Source organism: Acanthopagrus latus, chromosome 16, assembly GCF_904848185.1.
Source record: "Acanthopagrus latus isolate v.2019 chromosome 16, fAcaLat1.1, whole genome shotgun sequence".
NCBI lineage: Eukaryota > Metazoa > Chordata > Actinopteri > Spariformes > Sparidae > Acanthopagrus > Acanthopagrus latus.
In genome coordinates, this window is record NC_051054.1 from 9,215,899 (window position 1) to 9,232,352 (window position 16,454).

Below are 16,454 nucleotides of genomic sequence, written 5' to 3' on the forward strand. Positions count from 1 at the left end.
GTCCCCAGAAAAAAAGTGGAATGATGTATTTTCACACTCAAAAATCAGACAACAAATCCAATCATATACAACACAATGAGGCTGTGTCCTCGACCTGCACAGACCCAGGATTCAAGTCCATCCTGTGGCCCTTTGCTGCGTGTCATCCCCTCTCCCCCCTCCCCCCCATCCCTGTGTCGTGTCACCCTTCACCTGTCCTATCTAATAAAACCACGAAAAGGCCAAACAACAAAAATGTTTCCGGATTAAAACATCTCAAAGCAAAAATCCTTATCAGACGAGATCGACAAAATCTTTTCAAATCGGTTTGTGTACGTTTACGGGGTCCTACATGTGAGAGCGATTTTTCAAAACATTTTCATTCCACTTGTTTGGTGTCTGACCCAAGGTCTCCTGAGTTTAGACTGGCAGGACACATGCAGCCCTGCAGTACCAAATGGAGAGACCACTTGTGCCACACAGCTGGTGTCGGCAGCTGTTAAGAGGCTTCAGACCCCACATTTCAGGGGGGCAAGCCGCTGCTGCAGACCAAACATTCTCGTTTTAGTACAGTGTGATCCCCACTGGAAACCGCGGTCATTAAATTTCAAGATAAGCGTGCCACACAAGCAAATGTATTGGGCTCACCATACGGCACATGAAAGGATATTTATTTGCAGACACATTTGCATAAAATCAATGAGTTCCCATGATTATAATGAGCTGCAAGGACTTTTATTGACGCGGTGGCCATGTGACATGCTCCACGTATGGAAATGTTTTTAAAAATGATTAAGATCCATGCTCCAGTCATGCTCTCTGGTTTTCCCATTTGCATTTTTCTGCTTTTTTATTGACTCATTCCAGAGAAATCCTAATGCGAACCAGACATGGACTAAAACATTTTCAATGTCAGAGAATTCAAATTAGAGCATGAATGTGCAGTCTACAGGGAGAAACACTGTGGCCTGAGTGCAATATCAAAGGTTATCTCGGTGCGTTGAATTTATTCTCCTTGGCGTATTTGTCTTCCTCTGTCCGAACACATCCCGGTACCTCAAACACCAAACCACTGGCCGAGTAATTACCTTTTTTATGTAATGAAAAGTAGAGGTAATGTAATCCTCCGCAAATCTTTACAGATAAATCAAAAGCAATGCTGATACCATTTGGGTTTTTTTCCCCCTCCCGTGACATCAAAACAATGAAGAAAAAGGAACATCTCTTGTTGTGACACATGCCATATTCTTTCTTTACTCCTGCACTGAGGAAAGAACAAGACACAGGAAATGACATTGCCGGTTTGCTTAAAACGGACGGCGAGCCAGCTCTGAAGGCTGCGAAATAACATTGGCTAAGAGCAGTGGATGGTCCCACCACAAGGAGGACAAGACAAAAGGGCACAGCGAGCCATGAATCATATGCTGCTGTCACCCGACCCCGAGCCATAACCCTTCACTGTGTGACTCTTTGTTTTGGTCTTACGTAATGAATGGTAGGCTGTGGTCTGCTTTGAGCATCCTTTTGCCCCAGTATTCAAATAATGTTAACGTTTTATGACCGCAGCTTAGTGAAGTCTGTCCGTGGAGAGCAGGGCTGTAAAGATCAAGAGGGGAAAAGGTGGGCAACTACTTTCAACATGTCCTTGTGCCTTGATATTTAACCCCCTTTAAAAAAAAAAAAAAAAAAAAACATTATTCAAGCGCTTACCTCTTTTTTCCATTGGTGGCTCATGACTGTGCCTGGATTAGACACAGACGCACTTGGAGGCTGCTCAAATAGTCCTGTGTAGTGTGACTTTCACTTTAGCTGCTGCTGCTGTTACTGAGTTTAAATCATTGTGGCATGATCATTCTCCTCCTACCTTCCATCACCAATCCGCCCCCCCCAGGAGATCGTGCTCATTACATAGCAGTGGAGATGAGATAATAAGGACAAAACTGTCCAGAACAAAAAAACATATTGATTTTTCTATGGGAGTTTCACATCATAAACAGAGTGCAAACCCTTTTAAAGAACCCTGAGGGGAAGTCATTTGCCTGATGCAGGCAAGGTTTTGTGCCTAAATCAATAATGTGCACATATATAGGAATGTCCCCCACGCCGTATTGTAGCATTTGTAGCTGTTCATCAAAAAGACGCGCTCAATACAAATGGTCTGAAAGCACTTTGTTCTTTTTCCAACATGGCGCATTTATCCGTGTCGAGCGTCCGGGGCCATTTAAAGGTCACAGCAGAGAGAAGACATATTGCTCGGTGAAAATTGGGTGTCCTCTCTCTGGCCCGTGCACTGCATACTGAGTGACAAGCTGCTGGCTCGCGTCAAAGTCTTCCGTTGGCTACCTCAAAGGAGGACAGAGCTTGGATCCCTGTCAGTTTGGCTGCAGTCATACAGGAAAATGGCTGGCCGTTCATTATCAGCAATACTCTCCACGGTCTCTAGACACGTCTGACATTCCTAAAATGCACAGTTTGAGATTGTTTTTTTTCTGTAGTTTTATGATTATCTGTGATGCAATTGGCTCGGACAATAAGTCTGTGCCAGTACGGAGAGTGAAATGTTTAAGAGCTGGTGAAGGTCTATATACAAGTTTGTATGTTTATTATCCAACTGCATCATGGTGGAAATTCTTAAAGGGATATTCTGGCGTAATACATTGTCTAACACACCGTGACACAGAGTAAGACCCCCCTCAAGAAATCAAGTTTTCTGACCAATAGCTTATGTAGTTTTAGCAACCTCAGAAATAACGCACGATAACAATACACAGCAGTCTATGTCCCAAGCAACTATGAACTAACTCGAACTATGTGCTGGGATCCTATTTGTACTGTTGCTGAAGTTTGGTGCTGTTCTGATCATTATTTGTGGCTATGAGTGGCTTTTTGATGGCGGTTTCTTGCTGGAGGCATAGACTGCAGTGTATTGTTATCATGCAGTCTTTTCGGAGGTTGCTAAAACTACATACGCTAGCGGTCAGAAAACTTGATCTATCGGGGGGGGGGGGGGGGCATGGATTAAACGTATGCCGGAATATCCCTTTAAATCAGCCTGTTAAAGTCCCACCATCTTTAGGGTCTTTACCATAGAAGTGAGTTCCCTCTAATGTAACTAAACCCCCAATTCCATTCCATTCCATTCCTAGAAGAACAAATACTGAGGACATGACTTCAGTGTCCTCAGTGGAAGATCCAGCACTGCACCAGCATCTCCAGCCCTCATCAAAAAAAAAAAAAAAAAAAAAACTCCCTTAAGTTCCTCATTAGGGAAACTAGAAACCAGGCAAAAGCTTCTCCTCTTGTTTCCCTCTTACACCGCCATTTTACCAATGTACCCACTCCACCGTTGTGTGTTTGAGTGTGTTTTCGCGAGGGTGAAATTACAGAGCAGTGTGTGGTTAATTGAACGGGGGAGGAGTGTACCTCTCTTCTCGCTCTCTGCCTCCCAGGTCTCCCTTGCAGCCAGTAGGAGGAGGCTTTTTTCCATGGCAGGTTTAAAATCCCCAATGCAAAAATTCACCAGCTTGCCTCCCTCCCCTCCCTCCCCTCCCTATCTCTCTCTCAGTAAGTCACCGCCAGCTTGGCTTCGAGGCCCCGTCGCCTGCCGCACACTCTGCCAGGACTTCTGTGAGGAAAAAGCTGAGAAAGTTTAAAAACCAGGCTTTTTTTTTTCTTCTTTTTTTTTTTTTTTTTGGCGAGTGGCTTCTATCCTCGGGACGTTTGGGAGCAGGACTGGGCAGATGACAAAAAAGCAATCTAACTAGGTCTCACATGACAGTCGCATAAATATTGCAGTGCACATTCGGGCATTGGCCACCTCATTTCTTCTTCTTCCTCTTTTTTTTTTTTTCTTTCAATGAATTTGTCTCAGATTATAACTACATTTATGAGGGGCTGAGTGAGTTTTGTCAGTCAAACAGCGAGGGGTTAGGAAAATGAGGTTAAAAGGCGCTTTCGGATTGGCAATGAAATATTCATGAGTCGAATTTGAATAAGCTACAAAATAGACAGCTACCCAGATTTGTAGGTAGGCTGCGCAGCAAGAGTATTTTGGTATTTTCGTCTTTCAGAGGGGTCCCTGAGTGTTGAATCCTGAGCTATTTCGGTGTGGGAGCGGAGAATGCGGGGATCCACTCAAAAACTGATAGGGAGGCTTGTGAGTTTTTTTTAAAGCAAAGTATACCCCAAAAACCACGCCCAGAGGAAGTTCAGCTAAATAGTCTTTTGCTCTCTGACAGTCTTGCATAATATTCAAACTGTTTAACTGCTTAATTGCAATATTCACCCCCCTACCCCCCAGTCTGCTTCAGGGATGCTGTTATGAAGCCAGATCTACACCAGCCTCTATAGAGAATCCTTCCTTTGGGATCAATAAGGCATTGCTTTAAGTATGGCACTTTTGTCCCCAGTAAATAAAGTAAGATAATAAGTCATGCACCAATTTGCCATACAGCATCTATTGCGTATTTTCTAAATATTTCCACCCGTTTTTGATATAAATGTTTAAAAACCCTCCCTGAAAAGAAGATTTGTATCTTTTTACATAACATAAAACTTAAATTCCAGCTCAAAATGACATATTCAATAACACTTTCCTATAATGGAAGGTTTTCCGAAGACATTTAAGAGATCTTAATGTTTGCTTGTCCCAACTCAATAGGTGCGTTTCACAGCCTCGGGGGGCTCTAACAGGCAAAGGCCCGGTCACCTTAGGACACGCGCCAGGAACCTACGTATATAACACAGCAGATCTCAGGGAACGTCCATGGACAGAGGGAGTCAATAAATTCCTTGATATAATCTGGAGCAAGGCCATTCGCTGCTCTAAAGTGATCAGTAAGAATTTAAAATCAATACGGAGCGTAAGGGGCACACTGCTATGACGGGAGTAATACACAGTACGGTGGTGCAGTGTGTCTCTCTGAAATGTAGTGTTGAAATACGAAGCAGCAGAAAACGGACATGCTCAAGTGAAGTAAAAGTACCTCCAAACTGTAGTTAAGCACAGTACTAGAATACAGTCCACATTACCGCTTGACTTTAGGATCATTTTCCCTGATATTGTATTGCACCAGTTACTTCAGAGGCTCAAAATAATGGAGCGGACAAAAACCAGCAGGAAATAAAACTGTTATTTTCACGAAAAATCAACTCCTGTGAGCAACATTAGCACCGGCCCCCTCGAAGCTCAACAGAGCTCCGCTGAAGCGAAAGCCAAATGGACCCCCGACAGCAGCGATGCAGCCAAAGGTGACTTAAGGTCGACAAATTAGTATGTGCCAGATGAAAATGGTAATTTACCATGATATTTCCTCTAAAATGTTTGGTGAAGCACAAGCGCTCCCCTCCCCTGTTTGTCATGATAGCTCAGAGCACACTCGGTTGAGTCACCGGGGTTGAAACTAACAACTAGCCTTAAAGAAATGGAATTAAACATAGCCTCATCTCCCTCTGAGGGAACCGCATGGTATAATAGCACGGACCTAACTTGACTTAAGGTCAAAGCTAAAGTTTCACGGCAGCTGATTTAGCACGGACACGAGAAAAAAAAAAATTGGGATGGAGCGCAGGGAAGGATATCAGAATGTAGCTCAGGTTTAGTAAAACATGAATTAAAAAACATTGATACAACTAAGAATTGATCAAAACTTAAATAAATACTTAGACATTTAGGGAAACACACTTAATTGTTGTCTTTCTGAGAAGGTTGATAGTCTACCACTCACACATTTGTGTGCTAAAGCTACAGCTAGGACACGTTAGAGTTAGCTTAGCATGAAGACCCACTGGCTAGAAATAATCAACACCTCTGAAGCTAGCTAACTAATTAACTAACTAACACATTCTATCTCATTTTGATTAACTAACATTTGTTGTTTTCACACTTTGATATTTGCACGGATTAAACACGACACACCTTGATTTAGCCGAGCTAGTTGCTCCCGTTTTCTCCAGTCTTCATGTTAAACTAAGCTAACCACATGCTAGCTCCAGCTTCATATTTAGCATACAGACATGACAGTGATTGATTCCCACTAACTCTCGGCAAAGGCACAAATACGTATATTTCCCAACATGTTGAACACCGCCTTTTTTTTTTTTTTTTTGTGAAAAAATGATCCTTTTGCCTCCTGAAAATAGATTTTGTAACACAAAGGTTATTTTATTTGTGAATTCCACACCTATTTATTCATTCAATAAGCAAGTGGCAATGAGTGTATAAAATATGATATTTTGCTATAAACGTGACTAAGCGATGGATTATACAAGTGTAGCTGAATCAAATGAATCAGTTAGTTGGGATTGAGAGAGAGCATTTGCCATACTACTATTTTGATAAAGGAAGGAGAAAACAATTTCCAGATTAATCTTTCTCAAAATAATCATTTGTTGCAGTACTTTGCAAAACAGTTTAAAATGAGCTCCACTTCAGCCAACTGCCACAGTCAAATTATGCGTTTACATTAATGCACAAATATATAATAATAATGAACAGGGGAAATTTTCAGCACAGGAAAAAGAGCAGTTGCTTGCAGGAGGTATTTGTACATCAATCCAAATGTATTCAAAATATATTTAAGTCAAATAGTTCTTGTATTTTTGGGTTAATTTGCCTTGTGCACTCTTCTCATCGACCGCCATGAAATGAACTTGCTCCTGTCTTTATGCATTTACAATACCGGCACATAATGGTTACAAATTCAAAGCTCCTCGCTGAGAACTCCTCACCCTCTCCTCTGGGTGCTGCCTTTCAAAATTCAATAACTTTCTCAGGCACGAAACCCACAGTGTCAAAACTTCAGTGCAGCCATCCAGCACTTTGAACCACTGGATTCTTCAGAGCGCTGAAACGTCATCTTTACTTTAGATGTTTGCGTTCAAAGGTTCCAGTCTCGGAGTGGAAGAAGAGGTCAGAACTCTGAATCCAAATCCTCAAAACTTTCATGGAAAGGGTAACTCGTTAAGCCTAGCTGGATTCTCAAAAAGACCTCTTAAGACCGTCATTCTCCGAACCAGTGATTGAATGACGAGAAGCCGTCAAAATCTTTGAGCCAGCAGGTCGCGCCGATTCAGACGGTATGTCGAAGTTTTACAGGTTTTGCTTGAGATTTCATATATTATTTTGCAGTCTGTCTCCTGGAGTTAGCAGCTGTCTCACACTTTGAGCCGCTCCGTCACTTTACTTTCACACTCGCCGTCTGAGTGCTTTCTAGTTTAGCTGACGGCCTACAGAAGCAGTCGACCACTTGCAGCTAAACAACTGTAAAACTATTTTTGTCTCTGTCTTGTCCATGGTCAATGAAAAGAAATCTTCGTTTTTACTGTGAGGCTGTAACCGAACATTTCAAAATTACAGTCGAACTTGGCCTCTTAGATCCTGATTTGAACTCGAACATCACTCTTCATCATCCAAGATGACTTTTGACTATGTAATTGATACTTGTAATTGAACAGTTGAATTTAGAAATCTTCTATGCCCAGAGATAAACTGTTGAAGAAAGTCAGTGTTGGGCCTTTAAAACAGGGTACACATTAAGGCATTTTTCAAATTCTTGCATAAAACTGTAATGTGTAGTCTATACCTTACCATACCGTGAAGTTAACAGTGGGCTGAGCAACTCTAGAGAAAGAAAGTTGATTGTTAATCTGGCAATGAGACTAAATTATCTTCCCATACTTCATGTAAGCTCCAAACTCTACGGTCCTAAATACACAAAAGCAGGTAAACACACTTCTTGAAGGAAAGGCTACAAATACATCTGTTCATATCTCCAGCCTTTTCTCTATCTCCCTTATTTACCTTCACCTTAAAGTGTCACAACATGGATTTTCCACTGAGCGGCGTTTACAATAAGTCAGTCGACACAACACAGAGGGCAAGTTCAAAGCAGTTTTAATCGCATTATGAGTTTCCATACAGTCATTTACAAGTCTAAGCGTTTCCATTGTTAAATTTGCCGTTTTTCATTCTTATCTTCCCCTCGCAGTGTCGTCGTGAATTCAACTGCAAACACAGACCATGAACACAAAGCCTATTTCCTTCCTGACAAACCCATACAAATTTAAAAATCCATGGTTAATTACATGTTAACAGAATGAGCGGAATCCATTTTCCGGACCTTCTGGACCTTTTTTTGTTACGTAAGTTGCCGTAAAGTTCCTCACTACACCGAGGGCCGATCATCTCAGGACATCTCTTCACATAAAAAAGACATGAACAGTTCTGAAGGCTCTCTCTCTGCAGCCACTTAGATTTCTGATCCCAGTCGCTCGGGAAGGATCTCAACACAGGGGCTTGCCGTGCCTCATGTTGTTGGCGCAGGTTCGGCCCAGGTTGGCCCCCTCCAGGAGTAGATCAGAGAGTCGGTCAAGGCCGAGGCAGGTGGTGAGGGGGCAGACGAGGCCGTAGAGGCTCCCTAAGGTGATGCTGAGGGGCCAGCCGATGGCCAGCAGGACCACCAGCCAGACGAGGCACCAGAAACATGAGCCGATACTGGCCATCTTGGACTGGGAGGAAGAGGGGAAGATGTGAGTTAGCTAATCAAAGTGGACAGAATGCTTTGCAAAGCCAGTTAAAGGGACAGTTCACCCCAAATTCAAAGATTAGACTGTTTTGGAGACTGCTTTCTCTCGAATATCAGAAATCAGAAATAGGTGGCGCTCGGCTCGAGGAGCTCAAAGTGCAAAAAACTACGTTAGAAAAGCTCAACAGCAATGTCTCTTTCCAGAAATCATCACCCAGCTACTCAACAAAAAAAATCCTGACCTTTTTTGTAACTTTTCTTTCCATTCAACTACATCCACCAACAGTTCCGCCACACAGAAGGAAATGTCAGTTTTGCAATTGTTTTTTCCCCCATAAGCTGGCATTTGGAAAGTCTAGCAGAGCTGCAAAAATGTAATTGTTTTACTCCCATACAAGTTAGCAAAGGGCATTTGGAATTCTCTAGTGCACACACTCTATGGGCCAGACAATCCGGAAGCTGTGCAGAAGATCTGGGTAATTTTACACCCAGGTTGAAATGTTCCTTTTTATGCATTAATACTGCTGACAGATTATTAGACTTGAGGAGGGAGTCTGGCAGAAGAGCACTGAGATGTAGCTGACAGCGCATCAGTCACTACAATAGCATCAGAGGCGCGGTCCCTGTGAGCAGCCGCGCCTCATCAGTGATGATAGGAGATTATCAGATTGAAACGTGCCCTGTTGATGATCTGGATGTACTTGTCAGGATTAGGCAGTGGCCTTGACAAAGCACGATAAGCTGGCAACCTCAAGCAATAACAGCCAGGCCTGTCTGCCCGTCGAGTTCAACAGGCCGCCCACTTACACGGCGTTGAAGACTGGCGCTGGCACATTAGTCACTCACTAATAGCAGATCAGCAGAGATCATGCATAACTTTGTTAATGAGCATTACTTTATCTGTCAGCACCGGTAACAAACGGCAGCCCAGGAGAAATGATGTGCTGCTATTTTCGAGCTATAAAAATGCCTTCTGTTGATCCGTGATGAAAAACTGCTAATTGGAGAAGCTGTACAATGTGTTAACCCCCCCCCCCACCACCACCACCTGATGATTTATGCAAAGAATAACAGAAACATATGTTTAGACGGTTGCTACAGTGAAACATTGTTTTTCCAAGGAATGCAATATGAAGCAAGAGGAGCTTTTTTGTGTGTGTGTTTTAAAATCCACCAGAAAAAAAAAATCTAGCCCCGAGGCCCAGCCTTGAAGTTGAGATTGCAGAGCTGATGGTTTTATGACTGTGAAAGTGTTGTGCGCTGTCACACTGATTCCCCGAGTCTGTTCTAGCTTTAAGACACAATGGTCAGATCCTTCCCCCCTCCAGGCACTACTGTCTTGACTCCGTGTAATGTGTAATTTCCTGTTGTGACACTACTGTCACGTAGGGTTGGGCAATAAATTACACATTCAACACGAGTGTGTCCCACGGTGGATCCCGTGCTTTTGGGGAACGCCTTCACAATGGAAAAAAAAGGAAATACAATTATTCTCAGGCCAGAATAAGACTGAACAGCCGGGACAACTGGACTCTGACCTCTGTCGTAGCCTCAAACTTCAAATAAAACGCTTCAGCTCTTTGCACTGTTCTTCTTCTTTCTTCCTCTTGCATATCATATATCTGGCTTTTTTACATGTTAAATGTATTACAAAACCCTTTAATCACAAACATGTATAAAAACATCTTGAATTACAAAATGTCATGCGTCACAAAACAGTCACTGTACAGAAAACACATCATGACCAAAATTATGTTTTACCGCATGCTGTTAGTCTCTGACATCTCAGCCAAGAGCAAAGGGTTAGGAGTGCAAGCGTTTGCAAAATAACTATTAACCTAATGAATACCTGTCGTGTGATTATAAAAGACATGTTCACCTTCAGCAGAGAAACGTTCTGGAAGGAACCGAGGTCCTGATCTCCGTCCTGCTCACAGCCCGAGGTCCTGCTCGAGACTCGCCGAGATGCTGTGTGGGAGCGATGGCCACTTCCCACCAGTTAGCTCTAATTCACTACAATAAGGTACCACGGGCGACTGAATTCTCAAGAGGCCAGCTGGGAGAAAAACAGAAAGTTAGTGAGTGGAAGGGCTGAAGGGGAGGGAGGAAATTGCACAATGCAGACATTCATGTGACTCAGGAAAAAAAGTATGCCTGCTGTCATGGGTTAGTAGAGGACTAATTGGTCATACATATGTGACACTAAAATACGTTTCGGTGATGCTCGTTTGCGAGGTATTTCAGCATCATGTGCTACAGTATATTTGCTCTCGTGGGCTCTGTGTCAAAACTAATTCGTAGGTGCAGCCTCAGCCGACAGAGATTATCTCCCTCATCTAACCTCCCATTCTAATCCTCTCCTCAGTCGACAGAAAGGCATCGTCTACTGCTCCAAAACTCTCCCTTCGACCCCGCGTGGCCCTGCTCTCAGGAGATGGGAAAAATAGACATTACATGGCTCCACACTTGACTGAATGTGGAAAATATGTCTCTCCACATCTATCAACACATGGTTCTCCATCAGGTCTTTTAGGCTGGCCCAGGCAAGAGCAGCTGTGCAGCTGACCTGTAGTCCCAAGCCTGCCTGAGGTATGATGTAACAACGACCAACCTCTGGTGCATGATAATGAATGAATTTCCAGTCTGTGTTGTTGCCTGCAGGGCTGTGGACTGCTTTAACCTCCTCATTTTAAGTGGATTTATCTTTAAATTGCTAAGACCAGGGTTTGAACTTGGTTTTTGAAAGGCTGTTTTGATATTAACAAGTTTTTAAACTTCAAATCATTTGCTTAAATGTGGCCATCAAGCTTCAACCACGATGTCGCTGATAGGAACTTATTTTGCGGAGAACTGAGCCGTTAACACTCCAAAGTTATGAATGGCAGAGGACTTCATGGCTTCCTGGTTGAGTGGCTGTGTACATCTAGAGGGTAAGTTGAAATCCCCCAGCATGCACACTGGCCCTTGGGTGAAGTGAGTGACCTACAAATGCAGCTTAGTCGCAGCTTGTGTAGCTGGTATAGGCTGAGCCAATCAGATTTGAGTTGTACTTAAAGCAGAAAGGAGAAACAGATGAATGGATATAAGTATCATGACAGAGATACAAGGCAGCTTAAAACATGTTGACTATACACTGTTTGATTGTCAATGTGTGCGTGTGAGAGGGATGTAGATTAGAGTCTCTTAAAGAGTATTATAGGCTCTGGTGGGTGCACATACAGTAAAATATGTCACAGACAATGAGGGATTTTCATTTGTTTTAATAAAAAAGTACTGATGGTTACAAAATCACATTTTCTAGAAAAAGAGAAACATTATCACTGGGAACAAATTCAGCATCACAGATCTGTTCTCGAGGGACGGTCCACTTGGTCCCCTTAATAATTAGACAGTAGACATACTGTATGTGGACACTACTGCTCCTGCTCTCCTCCACTGTCCTCCCCGTCACTGTCGCTGTCTCTGCCCGGATGCTCGGGCATCTTGGCATGTTCGGCTTCATCTGGACTTCCTTTCTCTTCGCCGGTGTCCTCCGAGGTTGGCTCCGCACTTGCCTCTCCTTCTGGGGTTTCCTGCTCCATGGGGGTTTCTTCCTGCGGCTCCTCAGTATTGGCAGGCGCTTTCTCGGCCACCTTATCTGTCTTGCTTTGTTGTGGAGGCAGAGCCATTTTCTGCTGTTGCTGCTAAAAAAGGAAATGAAATGAGGAAGAATGAGTCCACCTTTAATGTATTTTGACTAAACAAACCTGCATTTCAAAATAGCGGAGACACTAAAATGTAAACAAAAACTGAATGCAGTCATTTGAATCTACTCAAGTGGTGAACCTTTGCTTGTGAACAATTGTGCCTTTCGAGGATGCCCTTTCTATACCCAATCATGAAACTATCCACCTGTTAGCAATAAATACGTTTACCTTAAAAACATTCCAAATGTGTTTTTTGAACCATTCCATGACTTTCCCAATTTTGAATGAAAACATTAAATATATGTCCTTTGTGCTGTTTTTAATTGGGAATATGTCAAAAACTATTTGCAAATTATTGGGACACTTTTTTGGAGGTAGGCTTTGAGATATCTGGCTGCATTCTACTGGGACTAGATAGTGTATATACTCTCAAAACAAAGTTGTGTCGTAAGCCGTTTTCTTTAAATTAGCACAGGAGAGAATATATGAAACTGCTTGCAGAGTAAAAATCACCTGAGTTCCTCTTCTTTAGAGGAAGCAACTCTTTCTATGCTTGGCTTGTGGCCTGTTAATTCTCCACATGCTTGTCTACAAGATTTCTCTCACATCTGACCTATTTACTCTGCTGCATTAAAGTTTAAAACTAAAAAATACCAAAAAAAGTGAGTAGGACACAATGTTGAGATTTCAAGGCTTCAATAATGTTACAGACAGAGATAATGTGCTAGTATAATGTAAATCATAGTAAAAGAACCTCACCTCTATGATACATCTGAGACAATTTTGGGTAGACATTACTATGAAACAGTGACAGTATTGCACTGCTGCATGTTTTTGACACTCTGCATTTCTGTATTCATCAATGTTTTTTTTTTTTTTTTTTACCTGTCTGTACTTCTGGGAGGTCTGGATCATGTGCATGTACATATTGTACACCAGGTTTGCCATCTCTGGCATGTTCTTGATGATTTGGTCTGGCTGTCCAGATGCATCTCTCTGAGTGAGGGAAACAAAAAAAGAAAGATAAGATTGTTTTGAATCAACACTGTGATGCAAAAGGAATGACAGTGAAGAATTATCCCTGTCTCGTTAGCAGTCATGGTAAACTACTGATGTGATGCAATTGCGCAGTGAAATTACAATTCACCTGCCTGTTACCTGCTTCCTATTTGAAAGCAAATTTCTCACTTTCTTCCTCCAGTGATTGCTCCTCACGTAGCTTCAAAAGGAGTCGAGAGTATGCAGAGTTTGTAATTTGACAAGATTAGTATGCAGACAGAGTCTTACTGCCTAAACTGAGGGCTGAGGCGAGCAGAATATTCAATCTGCCGGGCTGTTACCTCCTAAATATAGGGGTGATGCTCAGAGAGGCCCATTGGGCATCATGTCAAAGTGAATGCACTGACAGCTTCAGTACTGTAAAACTTAACAGTGTGTGGTTTTATTGCTGTAAAAACATCGGGGTATTAATGTGTTTCCCTGTGATTGAATGTGATTAGATATCGAGCTTTATTGTCTGTCCAATACCATCTATCAATGCTGTGAATATGTCTACATGGAGCATTAAGCAGCAGTGTAATCCTTTATTTTTATAACTGCCTCTGAATCAGCACTGTGAAGTAGGCTTGTGAAAGATCTGATCGAGCGTTACCAGACAAAAATCTGACTTTTTAATCTGTATCTGTGTGTAAGCAGCAGGGGTTTACTAACTCCAGATAGACGGGCTAAGCAGGGGCCGCATGTGTGTGCCCAAAAGAGCTGTCCCCCATGGGGATGAACACTCTAGAGTCGGAGGAAGTGTCAGAGGCTATGGGGTATTTTAGACACCCCTGTTGCCACACACATGCCAGTCAGCGAGACACAGTGACCAGACAACAGTCATCTCATGCTGGCCTGGTGGAATAAGGGAGAGTGGTTTTGCCTTTTGACCTTCTAGGGTTAATTATAGCCAGGCCCGTGTTTCCCCTTGTTTGCAGATGGCCCCTGCAGAGTGCCGTTAACAGACTAGGGGGCCTATGAGTAAAGCTGCAGTAACAGTTGGGACCAGTGAGGACCCAAGTGGAATGACGATGCCATTCAGAATATAGAGGCAGGATTAGGGAGAGTCAGGGGGCAGTGGCAGCAATGACATGGAAGGATGGCGGAGGGTGCAACAGTTGTATGTGATATTCTTATATTGAGCTTTAAGAAACTGATGTGTGCATACTGTACGTACAGGCTGCTCTTGGCTGTAGTACTCGTGCGGTCGGATGTGCAGCTGCAGAGGTCTGGCAGTGAGCTGGTTGAAGGCGGGAGTCAGCTCGAAGCAGTTCTGGAACAGCGAAACCCTGGCAAAGATGTAGAGACCCAGCCTGGCTCTTGACATGGCTACTACCAGACGCCTCACATCCCTGTGGAGTGGGAAGAAAAAACATGAAAACTGGTTTGATACAAGGAGGGTAAAAAAAAAAAAAACTCAAAGAGAAGTGGCAGGGGTGTGGGAGGAAAGTGTGAAATTATAGGAGGAGAGGAAATCATGTGTAGGGGCAAAAACAAAAACTGAAGTAAAGGGATCAAAGTGAAAGGATCAAGGAAATATTGTAAAGGAAGGGAAAAGGCAGTGTGGTGTAGGAGGAGAGGGGTTTAGTGAAGGATTTGCAGCAATAGGTGAGGGGGAAAAAAAATCTAAAAGCCAAGATAGAAATAAAGGAATGAAAGGCGAAGGGCAGTGATAAACAAGGCAGACAAAGAGAGGGAAAGGTGGGAGAGTACAAGAGAGGGCAGAGAAGTACGTTTTTCTCGCCATCCAGTAGAATTGAGAGATTAGAGTCAGAGGAGTCATTCCCACAGACTGAAGGAAACTTGCTTGGCTGGTTGCAGATGCAAAGTGGTTGTTTACCTGCCAGATTTGAGTCAAATCTCCCTAAATGAACACTGAATGCACATCCTCATGTTGTTAAAGTTGCATATGTTACACAGGATAGCAGAAGGGAGGAAATTGACTGAGGGCTTCTAAAAGCTCCCCCTAAAATATGCGTTTGTTCACAAAGTGATACTATAAAAAAAGACTGAGGGGGCACCCTCAACCAATTTTAGCATGTCATAAATCTTCATATTGTGTTTTTATGGAGGCAACCAAATGGAGCTGTGCAAAATGTAACAATTTAGCTGGACAATAAATCTCTGAGACAAAAGCGTCCTGGCTTATTGCGAGCACAGACGATAGAAGAGTATATGAGGAGGAAGAAGGGTTTGGCTGACTCAAGCAGCTCTGATCATACTAAAAACTGTTTGGTTTGATGCAGAAGAATTTGGCACCCGCCCATGCCTATATGCAACACATATTCAGACTGAAACGCAGCCAAAAAATGTGGAATACGTCCACCTGAGCACTTCATGAGATTAAGAGGATTAATCCTTGCAATATGCATGATGAGTTCCATGAATATGTAGAGGGAAAAAAAAGGCTTATAGAAACCATTGTGCAGGGTTTATACGATGGGTTTATGTTAAATTACTGCACATTTCAAAAACTTGAAACCTGAACATTTCCACAGAGACAAACTACACTGATCTGCAGCCAATGAGCACAGAGCTGTAAGAACAGATGAACCAATCGGGGAGCATTATAGCCTGTGGACATGGCACAACTGAGAGACGCCCACCTGGGCTGTGCGGTGACATGGCAGAGCAAAGTGGACAAATACCGTTTGTGTGTGTGTGTTCCCACGTGTGTGTGTACATGTCAGAGTGCGTCTGGATCTGTGCTTCCCTGTCAAAGAGTGTGCTCCTGCATGTGACCGTGCCTGTGTGTATCAGCAGGAATGCTTCTCCTGTCAAAGCAAGGGTCGGCTCGTCATATGGTCAGCTGCCCTCCCCTGTGGTTGTCACGGCAGCAGATTGCCATGAGGAGGGATGCAGGAAGAGGGGAAAGTGCGGGAGGAGGAGGAGGACTGGGAGGTAGGACTCAGTGGTGCACCTCAGTGATCCCAGTAAAAGAAAAACACAATGGACAGCACACGAATTTCCCATGAACCACTGCTCTTTCACCCACTAAGCAGACCATTCAGTAGTGTCAGGGGACACCAATATATGAATGAATATTAAGGCAAAGCAAAACTACATACAGTGGCATTAAAAAGCCATTTACTGTATTTTAATTGCTCAATTTTTAAAAAAAGGAGTGAGCCGAATTTAACATTTAATTTTGGGGCTCCTGGTTAGGGGACTGCAGGTTTGATGTGATGCTCCTCGTTTCTGTTTGAGGCTAGCTATTCTTAGCTAC

The 16,454-nt window shown here is 43.1% G+C and overlaps 2 protein-coding genes across 5 annotated transcripts in view; both read right to left on the bottom strand.

The window, feature by feature from the left end:
• Positions 1-6,005, bottom strand: part of LOC119004434 (actin, alpha cardiac muscle 1) — a 9,612-nt gene extending 3,607 nt beyond the window's left edge. For 2 of the 4 annotated variants that reach the window (XM_037071344.1, XM_037071342.1), the window contains exon 1: positions 1-150. This exon is cut by the window's left edge. The gene's annotated coding sequence lies outside the window, so the exon portion shown is untranslated. Of the gene's footprint in view, positions 151-5,896 lie in introns of those variants that run through there. The other 2 variants (XM_037071345.1, XM_037071343.1) reach the window with 2 other exon arrangements.
• A 5,739-nt stretch (positions 6,006-11,744) lies between these two features.
• aqr (aquarius intron-binding spliceosomal factor) overlaps positions 11,745-16,454 on the bottom strand; it is a 49,265-nt gene continuing 44,555 nt past the window's right edge. The window contains exons 34-36 of the mRNA XM_037071768.1: positions 14,406-14,580; positions 13,076-13,186; positions 11,745-12,187 (exon numbers count right to left, since the gene is read on the bottom strand). Of these exons, the coding sequence (XP_036927663.1) occupies positions 11,918-12,187; positions 13,076-13,186; positions 14,406-14,580 (556 nt within the window). The 3' untranslated portion in view covers positions 11,745-11,917. The remainder of the gene's footprint in view (positions 12,188-13,075; positions 13,187-14,405; positions 14,581-16,454) is intronic.